General features: G+C 42.5%; 1 protein-coding gene across 1 annotated transcript in view; it reads right to left on the bottom strand.

The window, feature by feature from the left end:
* Positions 1-2,358: 2,358 nt before the first annotated feature.
* ambp (alpha-1-microglobulin/bikunin precursor) overlaps positions 2,359-15,130 on the bottom strand; it is a 29,008-nt gene continuing 16,236 nt past the window's right edge. The window contains exons 6-10 of the mRNA XM_048559244.2: positions 10,073-10,116; positions 8,565-8,646; positions 8,045-8,212; positions 3,045-3,218; positions 2,359-2,590 (exon numbers count right to left, since the gene is read on the bottom strand). Coding sequence (XP_048415201.1) covers positions 2,553-2,590; positions 3,045-3,218; positions 8,045-8,212; positions 8,565-8,646; positions 10,073-10,116 — 506 coding nt within the window. The 3' untranslated portion in view covers positions 2,359-2,552. The remainder of the gene's footprint in view (positions 2,591-3,044; positions 3,219-8,044; positions 8,213-8,564; positions 8,647-10,072; positions 10,117-15,130) is intronic.

Here is a 15,130-nt window from a genome sequence, read left to right as displayed (position 1 = left end):
AGTCCTGGCAACATCCTTGTAAATCTTCTTTGCACACTTTTCAGTTTAACTATGTCTTTCCTATAACAGGCTGGCCAAACCTGCACACAATACTCCAAGTGCGGCCTCACCAACGACTTAAACAACTGTAATATAATGTCCCAACTCCTAAACTCAATGCCTCAATTGATGAAGGCCAGCATGCTAAATGCTTCACCACCCTGTCCACCTGTGATATCACTTTCAACAATGTATGTACTAGCAAATCTTCCTGCCAGTATACTTGTCCCCTTCCAACTCAGGTGTAAGCCATCCCTCTTTTACAGGTCACTTCTACCCCAGAAGAGATTCCAAAGATCCAAAAATCTGAATCCTTCTCCCCTGCACAAATTCCTCAGCCACGCATTCATTTGCTCCATCTTCCTATCCCACCCCTCGCTAGCTCATGGCATCAGGAGTAATCCAGATATTATTACCCTTGAGGACCTACTTTTTAAATTCCTGCATAACTTCCTATATTCTTTCCTCAGCATCTCATCCTTTTCTCTTCCTCTGCCACTTGTTCCAATGTGTACAACGATCTCCAGCTGGTTCTTCTCCCCTTTGAGAATATTTTGCCCTCTCTCTGAGATAATCTTGATCTTGGCACTAGGGAGGCCACACACCATTCTGATGTCTCCCTGTCAGCCACAGAAATGTCTGTCTGCACCTCTGACTAGACAGTCCCCTACCATAATCAATCGCTTGGAACCCGATGTAGCCCTTGATACATTACAGCCAGTCTTGGTACCAGAAACCAGGCTGTCAGTGCCACATTCCTCTCAGAGTCCATCATCCCCTACATTTTCCAGAACAACACATTTGTTTGAGATGGTGATAGCCACAGGAGACTCCTGCACTAACTGTCTCCCTCTCCAACCTTTCCTGGCCATAGCCCATCTACCTGACTGTATCTTCAGTTTATCTCCTTTCCTGTAACTACCATCCATCACACCCCCCAGATCCTGTAAATTCCTCATTGTCTCTAACTGCCACTCCAGCCAACCCATGCAATTTGATAGGATTCCCGACCAAACACACTTCCCGCAGTCACAATCAACTGAAACATGGAAACTCTCCCTAATCTCCCACATCCAACAGGATGAACACATCATTCTACTAAAGGCCATCTTTGCACCATAACAATCTACAGACGCAGAAAATAGCACAGTCCTATGGTCTAAAAGAAAACATTAATCTAGGCTAACTTAGTACCTATATTTTATATTTTTAATGTTTAATCAAGGGACAGATCTCAATAAAACAGAAAATCAAAAATGAACTCTACTCAGTATTGTAGATTTACAAAAATTAGAAAAAAAACGTTACTTAAAAGAAGCCATTTAGCTGCTCCCTTGTCGTGAGCTCCTCCCACGTAGTTTTCTCCAAGGTTGACTGCAAATTTCACTGCTTATTCATTTTTCTTAGATGAACTCTGACTTCTAGAGATACTTGAAATCAAACAGCAGAACAGTCAGCTGTGCAGATTTACTCCTGGTCAGACAGCAGTGCAGGTTTATTTTTCTGTTTCATTCACTTCCCATGAGGTCTCTGCTTTTATCTGTCTTCCCCTCTTTTTAAGTGTTGCAGTTTTGATCTTTTTTCCCCAAAGTTCCAAAACAATGCAACATCTTATAAAACAGTAATCACTGCTTCTAGAATTCAAGGAAATCAGCTCCAACACTGAAAAATCTCAAAAAAAGGAGCAACTCTTACAGCCACAATTCTTGATATCACATAGAGTGAATTGAATGGCCGTTATTAATGTCACTGACCTAGTTGTCAAGGATCATGCATTGGCCATACAGCTTCTAATCTCATCATAGCAGCAAAACCTCTGTAAAAAAAATTGGAATTCCAAACAAATCTCATGAAATTACCATTGATGGTTGTGAAAGTCCATCTGGTTGAGTGATGTCCTTTCTTGGAGGAAATACTGAGGACTGTCATTGACCAGAAACTGAACTGGATGAGTCATATCAGTTAAAATCTTGTAGAAGCCTAAATGATGTGAGTTTTGGTGAGAAACATGCCAGATTTCCAGTGATGATGGGCTGCAGCAGTTCAGGGAGGCACCCAATCAAGACTCTTTCAAAGAAGAAGTGTACACCTTTCCTCCATCAGCCATATCACATGACAGAAACAATATGAAGAAAACACAATTTTCTCTCAAAATCCCATGCTCATTGTGTCTGAAATCACCATCTCCAGCAACAGTGTGCCAAAACAAGCAGGAAATTGAATGGTAACTCTAAGCCCAAGTCTCTCTGACAACACTTGGAATTCCTTGTGCCCATCAGAACATTGCACATTGAACAATCCACACCCTGGAGACACGAGTGTTTTCAATTACAGAATTTTATTGATCAGTTAGATTGAAAGCATGATCACAACACTGAGCTTGAGTTTCTGTAAACTCTGCTCTTCTACTATTTAGTATCAGGCTGTATAAAGTGTCTGATGGATCACTTGAAATCATCACTTTCATGACTATTTCCTTCATTGTTCTCAATGTTTTCTTCTTTTATTTCCAGCTACACTTTTTTGGGAATGACCAGAAGTTCATCGGCTCCTGTAAAAGAGAGGAGGGTGAGTGGCCTCACAGCTGGTTACAGGTTAGCGCCACACAGTGAGACAGCAAGTGAAGCACCGAGAGTTGCCTTCACCTGAGCTTCCCCTCCAGCTCTCAGGGAGGCTTTGTCCTTTTTACGACATTTATCTCCCTGCCCTCCAACACCGTGAATGGTTGAGAACCTCCTGATTTCTGCCTCTCATTATCCTCTTGGACACTTGTTTCATTTCAGCCACCAGCAGAACTGATTGTGAGTCTGACCATGAAATGGAAGTGATCAGGAAATACAGCAACTCCCAGCTAAAAGAAATACCAGGATTCAGCTGCTTGAGCGAATGAAAGGAACACATGCAGTGTAATGTAAAGGGTTAATGCCAATATATAAATACACTCCTGCAATTTTCCACCCCCATGCCCCCCAAACCCCTGAACCAAGCCTTAGTGTATTCCATACCTTCTGGGACAGCATCACAGTATTCCTCACACTCTTTCTTGGTATAGAACTTGTTTCCATTTCCTTCACACCCACCAAACATGAAGGGTACGCATGCACCAACAGCAGAGTCAAAAGCCCAGACAGAAACATTTAACTTGCATGGACCAGGTTCCAGAGGCAATCTACAGGCAGCTGCATCACAGGAACAGAGAGGTGTTAGAAAGCCGACCACAAAGACTAGATACAGACAGGGAGCAGGCAGTCACACTGAGGATCATCAACATCTATTATAGACACTACAAGATTTAGCTATCAGCTTCCATGGTGGAATGGCCTGCTGACATCCACTGCCGAGACACAGTCATGAAAACTGCTAGTGGGTAAGGTGCCAGACGCTGGTGGTGGAACTGTTAGAAGTGACATCAAGACAGTAGTGCAGCTTTTCACCATTTGGAGTGGCCACCCTGTCCACTGACTTATAAAGCACCTGTTTAGAGGTGTACCCTGATGGAGAATATACACAGCTGTAACTGGGCTGAGACTGGTATACCGTGACTGAGCTCTTGAACAAGCTGAGATGGATTGGCCATGCTAAATTGCCTGTAGTGTCTAAGGGTGTGCAAATTAGGTGGATTAGCCATGGAAAATATAGGGTTACAGGGAAATGGGAGGGTGATGTGATGCTCTTTAGAGGGACAGTATGGACTAATAGGGTCATAGATTCCTCCAGCCCAGAGGCAGGTCCTTTGGCCCAAAATGCTCTGAGCTGACAAAAATGTCCATCTACACTAAATCCATTTCTCTGCACTTGTCCCCTATCCTTCTAAACCTTTCCTATCCATGTGTTCATCCAAATGCCTTTTAGATGTTGTTACGTACCTGCCTCAAACACTTCCGCTGGCAGCTCATTCCATGTGTACCACACTATGTATAAAAGAGTTGCCCCTCAGGTTCCCAAGTATTCTTTCCCCTCTTAACTTAAACTGATGCCCTCTAGTCCTCGATTCCCCAACCCTGGGAAAAAGACTGAGTGCATTCAGCCTATCCATGCCTCTCGTGATCTTACACATTTCTATACCATACCCCCTCTCAGTATCCTACGGTCTAAAGAAAAAAATCCTAGCTTGTCCAACCTCTCCCTATAACTCAGTCCCTTGAGTCCTGACAACATCATCGTAAATTTCTTCTGCACTCTTACCAGTTCAATAACATCCAAAACTGAACACAATACTCCATGTTCGGCCTCACCAATGTCAAGTACAACTGCAACATAACTTCCCAATTTCTATACCCAATTACCCTGACTGATGAAGTCCGGTGTGCCAAAAGCCTTCTGCACTGCCCTGTCGACTTGTGACTCTACTTTCAGTCATCCATGCACCTGAACTCCAGGGTCTGCTGTTCCACTACACTCCTTAAAGCCCTACCATTCACCATGAAACTCCTACCTTGATTTGGCTTTCCAAAATGCAACACCCCATACTTACCTATATTAAACTCCATTTGCCATTGCTCGGCTCATTTCCCCAGCTGATCAATTTCTGATAACCTTCCTCAATGTCCACTATACTGCCTATTTTAGTGTCATCCACAAACTTACTAATCATGCCTTGAATATTCTCATCCAAATTTTTGATATAGATAACAAACAGCAAGAAGCCCAGCACTGACCCCCAGGCACGCCACTAGTCACAGGCCTCCAGTCCAACAAGCATCCTTCCACTGTTACTCCCCGCTTCCTACCATCAAGCCAATTCTCTATCCAATCTGAGATAATGGGAACTGCAGATGCTGGAGAATCCGAGATAACAAAGTGTTCATCCAGCTCCACACTTTGTTACTTTTGTATCTAATCTGTGTCCAATTTTGGGCTCCACACCTCAGGAAGGGCATACTGGCGCTGGAGCATGTCCAGCGGAGATTCACACGGATGATCCCTGGAATGGTAGGTTTAACGTACGATGAACAGCTAAGGATCCTGGGATTGTATTCGTTAGAATTTAGAAGGTTGAGGGGAGATCTAATAGAAACTTACAAGATAATGTATGGCTTAGAAGGGGTGGATGGTGGGAAGTTGTTTCTGTTAGGCGGGGAGACTAGGACCCGTGGGCACAACCTTAGAATTAGAGGGGGTAAATTTAAAATGGAAATGAGGAGATATTTCTTTAGCCAGAGAGTGGTGGGCCTGTGGAATTCATTGCGACGGAGCGCAGTGGAGGCCGGACGTTGGATGCCTTCAAGGCAGAGATCGATAAATTCTTGATCTCACAAGAAATCAAGGGTTACAGGGAGAGTGCTGGGAAGTGGAGTTGAAATGCCCATCGGCCATGATTTAAATGGCGGAGTGGACTCGATGGGCCGAATGGCCTTACTTCCACTCCTATGTCTTATGGTCTTATGGACATCCCAAATTCTGTACTCAATGTGACGCCTTCTTCATCACCCTGTCTGCCTGTGTCTTCACTTGCGAGAAACTCTGTACCTGCACTAAATTAATAGAACAATGTTTACTGGTCCCAAAGTGACCCCCACTGTCTCCTCAGTGACCTGTCCTGCCCTACTTCCCAAGAGTAGGTCAAGTTTTGCCCTTTCCTGAGTAGGACCCTCTATATACTGCTTCAAGAAACTTTCCTGAGCACATTTAACAAATTCCACCCCATCTAAGGGGGTAACACTATGGCAGTCCCAGTCTATGTTAGGAAAATTAAAATCTCCCACTACAGCAATACTATTTCTCCTGCAAGTCTCTCCAGTCTTCCTGCATATTTGTTCCTCTAATTCCAGTTGACTATTTGGGGGCCTATAGTACAACCCCAATAACGTCACCATCCTCTTCTTATTTCTTAGCTCCACCCATAAAGCCTCATTGGATGATCCATCAGTTATTTCATCTCTGACTCCTGCTGTGACACTCCCTTTAATCAAAAATGCAATTCCCCCTCCCCTCTTCCTCCACCTCTGTCCCACCTAAAGCACCTGTAGCCGGGCACATTAAGCTGCCAGTCCTATCCATCCCTTAGCCCTGTTTCTGTAATGGCTATAATATCCCAGTCCCACGTACCTATCCATGCTGAGTTCATCGGCCTTACCCATCAAACCTCTTGCATTGAAACAGATGTAATTTATTCGAACAGGCATTCCTTGCTCCCTGTCCTGTTCCATCCTGACCTGTACCTTTAACTTGCTACTTCTGATTACTGCATCTCCTTCCAGCCTTGCACTTGTCTCCCTGCCATTGAAGATCCCAACCTCACCCACCATCCCCACCCCACACACACACCAATCTAGTTTAAACCCTCCCTTGTAGCAGTGGCAAATCTGCCTGCGAGGATATGGTCCCCATCCATTTCAGGTTCACCCAGTCCTTTTGAACAGATTATCTCTGCCCCAGGAAAGATCCCAGTGATCCAGGAATCTGAACCTCTGCCCCTTGCACTAATTCTTTAGCCAACCATTCATCTGCCATATCCTCTTGTTCTTACCCTCACTAGCTTGTGGCACTGGAAGTAATCTGGAGATTGCCATTGTTGAGTTCCTGGTTTTTTACTTTTTCCTAGTTCTCTATAATCACTCCACAGGAGCTCATCCCTATTTCTACCTTTGTCGTTAATGCCAACATGCACAATGACTCCTGGCACCCCCATCCCAGGCCCCAAGAAGACTTTCCACATCAAGCAGAGGTTCACTCGCACATCTGCTAATGTGGTATACTGCATCTGCTGAACCCGTTGTGGCCTCGTCTACATTGGGGAAAGCAACCGGAGGCTTGGCGACCACTTTGTAGAACATCTACGCTCAGTTCACACTAAACAACTGCATCTCCCAATCACAAACCATATCAAATTCCCCTCCCATTCCTTAGATGATATGTCCATCTTGGGCCACCTGCAGTGCCACGACAATGCCACCCGAAGGTTGCAGGAACAGCAACTCATATTCTGCTTGGGAACCCTGCAGCCCAATGGTATCAATGTGGATTTCACAAGCTTCAAAATCTCCCCTCCCCGTACTGCATCCCAACACCAGCCCAGCTCGTTCCCCACCTCCCTAACCTGTTCTTCCTCTCATGTATCCCCTCCTCCCAACTCAAGTCGCACCTCCATTTCTTACCCACTAACTTAATCCCGCCCCCTTGACCTGTCCATCCTCCCTGGTCTGACCTATCCCCTCCCTAACTCCCCAGCTACATTCACCTCTACTGGTTCCATCCCCACCTCTTTAACTTGTCTGTCTCCTCTCCACCTATCTTCTCCTCTATCCATCTTTGATCCGCTTGCCCCTCTCTCCCTACTTATTTCAGAACCTTCTCCCTATTCCTCTTTTCTGATGAAGGGTCTAGGCCCGAAATGTCAGCTTTTGTGCTCCTAAGATGCTGCTTGGCCTGCTGTGTTCATCCAGCTCCACACTTTGTTATCTCGGATTCTCCAACACCTGCAGTTCCTATTACCTCTCCAGCCCAATTTGTGCTGAATCTTAATTTTCCTAGCTCTGCATAAATTATGATGAGTTATGTCGAGTTTGTTGGAGTGAATTTTGCTGTGACGGGTCAAGTAAGATTTGTCCTCTTGGGAGTAGAGCAGCCTAAGGGATGATTTAATCGGTGTGTACAGGACTTTAAACAGTACTTTTAAGGTGGATATGGAATGCAGTTCTCACTCACTGATGGTAGAATGGGGTACTGATCAAAAGTATTGGGTAAGAGATACAGCAGGAATGGGTAGAAGAATCTCTTCCAGCAGCAAGTGCTAATAATCTTGAATTTGTTGCCTCTAACACTGATGCAAGCAGAGACAATAAATGATCAGAAAAGAAATTCATTGGACACCTGAGCAAATATATGAAAAAGAGTGTAGGCTAGAGTAAAAAATTGGCACCTAATTTGATTGCTGCATATCAAATCAGCATGGTGTCAACGGGCTGAATGGCCACCTTCAGCATCATAGCGACTCCATGGTTCTCCAAGTCACCATGTTGACAGTGGAATGTATACTCACTGTTAAGCTTGGGGGTTATCTCACCTACAGTCCTGCACCTCTGCAAACATTCCCGCTCTGTTTCATAGTTGTTTCCGTTTCCACGACAACCTCCATAAGTAAACATCTGACAGGCCATTGAGCTGCGGTTGTAGTAGAATTTCATAAAGAGTCTAAAGCAGGGCCCAGAATCAGGTGCCAGTTGACAGGATTCTTCAGAACAAAAACAAACAACAAGGTTAATTTATCAACGAATACAGAAACCTTTGTAACCCAAATGCTAACCCTAAACATTACCCAATGGAAGGCCGCTCAGGACACAAACATCTCCCACTCCAGTAGCCTGGGAAACAGGACCAATCTTCATATAGTTACTCCCAAACCTCTGTATAAAGGATATCTGCATCTGGGCTGTAAGGGTTTTACACTGAAACATTGGCTTCTCTGATCCCAGGATGCTGTCTGACCTGCTGTGCTTTTCCAGCTGCACATTTATTGACTCCCACTCTGTTGTCAGTAAAAGAGTCAGTGTTCGAGCTAACACTGTGCCGCATGATGCTCTCACCTACAGAATGAGTTGTGCTGCTGAAGTCTCCAAGGCCAGATCCTTCCTCATCTGGTCCTCCTAGTGCTCGCCGTTTGTGATTCTTGTGCACAAAGAGAGAGAGAGAGAGATAGAAAGAGATGGAGAAAACATTCAGAAATTACACAAGGACCAGAAAATTGAAGCGGAAGCAGAGCTAAGACTCACCACTTCCTGTATTAATGGAGTTGAGGTAGAGGTGGTTGAGATCTTCAAGTTTCTCGCAGCAAGTATCATTAACAATATATTCTCGCCCATCCATGTGAACCAGACGGTGAAGAAAACACACCAATGCCTCTATTTCCTCAGACAGCTGAGGAAACTTAGCATGCCCACAATGACTCTTACCAGTTTTTATAGATGCATCTTAGCTTGGTATGGTAACTGCTCTGCCTAATATCGTACAAAATTAGTGACAGTGGTGAACACAGCCCAGTCCATCATGAAAACCAGCCTTCATTCCATTGACTCTGTCCACACTCCCTGCTGCCTCAGGAAAGCAGCCAACATAATCGAAGACCCTGCTCATCCCGGTTATACTCTCTTACTCCTACATCCATTGGCCAAAAGATACAAAAGTTCAAAAACAATTATTAACAGATTTAAGAACAGCTTCCTCTCCACTGTCATCAGACTTATGAATGGACCTCTCATATAATAGAGTTGATCTTTCTCTGCACTTTCTCTAGCTGTAACATTATATTCTGCATTTTGTTCTATTCACCTGATGTACTTATATATGACTTGTCTGATTAGCAAATAATGTAGTACTTTTCACTGTTTCTTGGTACATCTTAGTGACAATAATTAACCAAATAAAATCAAAATTAAATAATGATTAGGTAAGGGGGCACATGGCTAAAACGCCCATGGTTCAGCACTGTCAGGTGAAGCATGTGGAGTGCAGGCCATTCAGTAAAAAGCCAGCTATTGTTTAAACATTCTGAAACCAGTCTGACAAACATACAACAACAGCTGATTCAGAGATAGTAGGAACTGCCGATGCTGGAGAATCTGAGATGACAAGGTGTAGAGCAGTAAAGCTCACGTTTCAGGTCTGGATGAAGAAGGGTCCAGACTCGAAACATCAGCTTTCCTGCTCCTCTGATGCTGCCTGGCCTGCTGTGTTCATCCAGCCCCACACCATGTTATCTCATACAACAACAACTGTCAGCTTTACCACAAAGTATCATTCCCATCACCGAGGTTAAACTGATAGTCATCATGTGATGCTTTGTTAAATTCTGTTTGGACCACATCAAGTTGTTTTCCATCTCCCCACTAACAGACACAGGACCTCCCTGCTCAGCAGAGTTCCCATCACTAATCCCTTATGTATGACACTTTATAAATGACCTCCAACTCGTTGCTGAGCCACCCCGTTCACTAGATCTCCCAAACACCGATCACTGCAACACTCAACTCAAACACTATCTGTGCCCATGGCCGAATAGCCAGCTACTCAGGAAGTGACTGACTGATTGCCTCACCTTGACTGGTGACTCTGGGATGGGGTCCCATGGAAGACATGCTCCTGTTAGAAACAGACACACAGTTAGGATCTTCTTTATAAAGGCTGATCAACATCAACATTTCATGATGGTCATTCAAAACCAGAGGGAGTCAGGAGGGCTCCATAATCATTAATTATCTTCATCATCCAAGCCACGGTAAACAAAAAACTGAAGCTGAAAGCCAAGAGAAACAAACAGGAGGCTGGAAGGACACAACAGTCCAGGCAGCATCTGAAGGAAGGGAGCAGTCAATATTTTGGGTATTGCCCTTCTTCAGGATTGTTCTGAGTAAGATCACAGTGAGTCCCTTTTAAGTAAGAAACAGGGAACCTGGTGTTCACTTCATTTTACTTCTCTTTGACTCTTTTGTTCTCTATTTTGTCTCTCTTGGCTGCTCTCTCCTTTTCCTATTTCTTTTCTCTCTCTTTCTGTTTTAGAATGAAAGTGGTTCTGAATGTTAGAGTAATAGCAGCACATTGAGCTGGCAATGTTGAGACACGAATTGGATGAGATCATCCAATTTGGTTGGACGAATAGAAAGGCAACATTTTATCTCAATGGAGAGAAATGTCAGAGTTTTTGTGCAAAAGGGATTTGAGTGCCCTCGTGCTGAATGGCAGAAAATGATAGGTTAAGTGCGTGGGCAAAACATTGGCAAATGGAATATAATGTGGGAACATGTGAAGTTGTTTTTTAGAAAGGACAGCAAAATAGAACATAGAACATAGAACGGTACAGCACAGTCCAGGCCCTTCGGCCCACGATGTTGTGCCGAACTTTTACCCTAAATCTAAGGTCTATCTAATCTCCACCCCTACCTTATACTATCATTCATATGCCTAACTAATGCGGCCAACTCCAATACTCCCTCTGGCAATGCATTCCACGCCCCGACCACTCTTTGAATAAAGAACCTACCTCTGACATCTCCCCGATGCCTACCTCCTTTCACTTTAAAACTACGTCCCCTTGTAAAAACTACATCCACCCTAGGAAAAAGTCTCTGGCTGTTTGCTGTACGTATACCTCTGATCATTTTGTACACCTCTATCAAGTCACCTCTCATCCATCATCATTTTAAAGAGAAAAGCCCTAGCTTTCTCAACTTTTCCTTGTAAGACCTTCCCTGCATTCCAGACAACATCCTGGTAAATCTCTTCTGCACCTTTTCCAATGCTTCCACATCTTTCCTGATGTAATGAGGCGACCAGAACTGGACACAATACTCCAGATGTGGCCGAACCAGGCTTTTGTATAGCTGGAATAACAGAACATTATTTAAATGGAGAAAAACTGCCACTTCTTGTTCCTCATAACCATCTCCCCAGATTTATTTCCTAAGGGGCCTGTGTTCACTTTGTCCTCTCTTTTTCTTTTGTATATTTAAATATCATACACCTTTGTCAACTGCATCTCCCCCCCACCCCTAGCCACCACCCTTAACTTTCTCTGCTCCAAAGAAAACAACCCAAGTTTCTCCAAGCCTCTCTTCACAGGCAAAGTGCTTCATCCCAGGCACCATCTTAGAGAATCTCCTTTACACAATTCTAGTGCAATCACATCCTTCCTACAGTGTGATGACCAGAACTGCATACATTACTCCAGCTGTGGTCTAAGTAATGTCCTGTACAGCTCCATCATAGCTTCCTGCTCTTATAATCTATGATAAAAGTAAATGTCCAATATGCCTTCTTAACTGCCCTATTAACCTGTCCTGCCACTTTCAGGGATCTGTGAACAAGCTCTCCAAGATCCCCCTGTTCCTCTTAGCTTCCCAGTGTCCTGCCATTCACTGAGTACTCTCATCTTGTTCCTTATTCCAAAGTGCTTTGCCTCACATTTATCAGGAGGTTAAATGCCATCTCCCACTGATGGCAGTTTAAACCCTCCTGTAATCCAAGACTTTCCTCCTCACTATCAACCTTCTGGCCAAACTTTATCAGCTGCAAACTTGCTTATCAACTCTCCCCCATACTCGTGTTGTAGAGATGTTTATTGCATGACATTTGGAGGTGGTTTTGGTTGTTGCTTAGAGTTTTCTCGATGTGGAAGATAAAACAGTGATTATTTAAAATCTTTGATCAAAACTAAACTGAGGGATTTAGTAAATATATTGAAGGTACAGATAAATACAGGATCTCATAAGGATGACTTATATCAAGTGATTATACAGTATGTGAGAATTGGTCAGAAGGAAACCTGAAATTGGAATGTTACAGCCAAAATTATCTAAGGTACAGGCAGAAATCTTTAAAAAACCTGAACTTAGAGATAAAAGGAAAAATGAAAAAACTTGAAGTTGATGAGAAAGAAAATCAAAGAATAATAGAAAGTGAGGAAAGAAAAATGCAGAGAGAAAACAAAATAAACCAGTGGTAATGAAATTAAATTGGTTCAAATTGCCAAGAGAGAAGAAAATTAGGGAATGTGAGTTAGCCAAAGAAAGGAGAAAAGAAAGAGGTAATAGATCAGATGATGATTCAGATTCCAATGAGAGATTTGATTTAACTACGAATTTACACTTGGTGCCCAAATTGAATGTGGATGGAGTTGAAAGGTATTTTACTCCAATTGAGCAGATAGTCAGACAACGGAAATGGCCAAAAGAGGGTTGGACATTAATGTTACAGAGGAACCAATAAGATTGTGTATGCCAACTTGTCAGAAGAACAATCTGCAGAGTATGAAACTGTCAAAGAGGCAATCCTCATTGTTTTTGATCCGTTGCCCAAAACTTATTCATTAAAATTTAGGACTACAAGAAAGAAGCCTAATTGGTCATTAATGGATTTTTCAAAGGAGGAAGATAAATGCTGTGGGATTAGTGGGTTGTGTCATTCAAGATAGAGAAACAGTTTGTAAATGTGATGGAAATTATGATCATAGAAGAATTCAGAAATAGAATGCATGCAAATTTAAAACTTATTTAGGTGAGCATGAGTATTCAAGATCAATGAAGCAGCTGTTCTGGAGGATACCAATGATGTCTCACATAGATAATTACAGGCAGGGAAATGGTCATATCGAAATTCACAAGGAAATTGGAGAAGTGAGATTTTGGTAGCTAGGAGTGGAGCTAGTTTTAGACAACAGACAGAAGAATGTCAAAGTGATAAAGGAGAAAGGTTAGAACTGAAAATTTGTGGAAAGGAATTAACATGCTTTTATTATAATAAGAGTGAACATAACAAAGCAAATTGCTGGAAAAGAAATGGAAGACCAATTGCGGTAATAGGAAAGTCTTAAGGACTCTTCCGGAAAAAAATGAAAGACCAGAGAAGGAAATAGTTACTAAACTGCAGGAATGGTACAAACAGAAAACGTTTCCTTGGAATATACTAAGATGGCACAGGATAGTCATGAAAATTATATTTCAAAGATCAATAACGAAAAGTGAGCTCCTGGTTATTTTATATCAGAAAGGAAGGTTGTTTCTTATGCTTCAACTCAGAAAGGTAAGCCAGAAAGGATATCGAGAAGTACTAGAACAAACTGATACAGGCTGTCTATGATATTTCTCTTCCAGAAGGGATGAAGGGAAACATTTGAAGTGGAGGCATTCATGGAGATTACAAACCAATCTCATTATACAGAGTTGGATTAAAGAGGGACTTGGTAAATGGAGAAGTGGTGCTTAGAGGGAATAATCTCATTCTAAAGAAAAATCACACTGGACTCAAAACATTTACATTGTTTTTCTCTTCCCACAGATGTTGCCAGACCTGTTGAATTTCTCCTGCATTCTCTGTGCTTGTTTCAAATTTACAGCATCTGCAGTAGTTTGCCTTTATTCCTTAGAGAGGGAGTTGACTTTATTTTGGGAAAGGACCAAAATGTTCAAACACATTGAACATTCACATCTCACCAAGAGATATGAAACAACCACTGGAGGTAAAAAGGACTGAAGTCTCACAAAAAGGGCATCCTAGATTTTTTCCACATTGTATGGTAAGTGGATCAAAATCACATAAAAATAATCAAGAAGAAATGGAGTTTGTGAAACAAGGAGATGATTTGAAAATTCAGATTTGAAAAGCAGGTACAATTTTTGAAAAGTTAATTGAACAGAATGAAGATAAAGAGAATAAGGCTGAGACATTTTGCCCGCCTTCTTAAATAGAAATGCAACAGACTCATTCAGACAGATCCGACTGGACTAGACAGGGTAAACACAGGAAGGGTGTTCCCAATGCTCAGAAGTCTAGAACCAGGAGTCACACTGTCTAAAGATATAGGGCAGGCCATTAAGGACTGAGATGAGGAGAAATGTCTTCACCCAGAGAGTGGTGAACCTGTGGAATTCTCTGCCACAAAAAGCAGTTGAGGACATTGAAAAGGAGATGGATAAAGTACTAGGGTAAACGGATGAAAAGGTTTGGCAAGAAAGCAGGAACTAGACACTGCGCTGGATAATCAGCCAGGGCCATACTGAATGATAGAACAGGCTTGAAGAGATGAATGGCCAAATCCTGTTTCTAGTTTCAATGTTTTTATTTGGAGTGAAACAATTTATACCAAATATCTTAGTTAGAAAATGAATCAGAAAGCGTACCTGAGTGTTATTCCTTGAAAGACAAAGTATTAATGAAGGAAATGAGAAAAGAAGTAAATATCAGAGTAATTAGAAACTGAATCTAAATTAAGGTTATTACTGTTATATGACATAAAATTAGGGTTAAGACAATTTTGATATGTAATGAAAATGCCTCTACCAGATATATTTCCATTCTTCACTGGGGGAGATGTGATTTAACTATAATGTTTATACACTTACAGAACATAGAACATAGAGCAATACAGCACGGAACAGGCCCTTCGGCCCTCGATGTTGTGCCGACCTGTGAACTAATCTAAGCCCATCCCCCTACACTATCCCATCATCATCCATATGCTTATCCAAGGACTGTTTAAATGCCCCTAATGTGGCTGAGTTAACTACATTGGCAGGCAGGGCTTGTATTTTAATATTTAATATAAAAACTTGTATTTTAATATTATTTACCGTAAAGTTGCTTTTTAAAAACAGCAACATCC

This window comes from Stegostoma tigrinum, chromosome 29 (genome assembly GCF_030684315.1).
Source record: "Stegostoma tigrinum isolate sSteTig4 chromosome 29, sSteTig4.hap1, whole genome shotgun sequence".
NCBI lineage: Eukaryota > Metazoa > Chordata > Chondrichthyes > Orectolobiformes > Stegostomatidae > Stegostoma > Stegostoma tigrinum.
The sequence above is the reverse complement of the archived record's forward strand: the minus strand, read 5'-3'. Positions and strand labels throughout refer to the sequence as shown.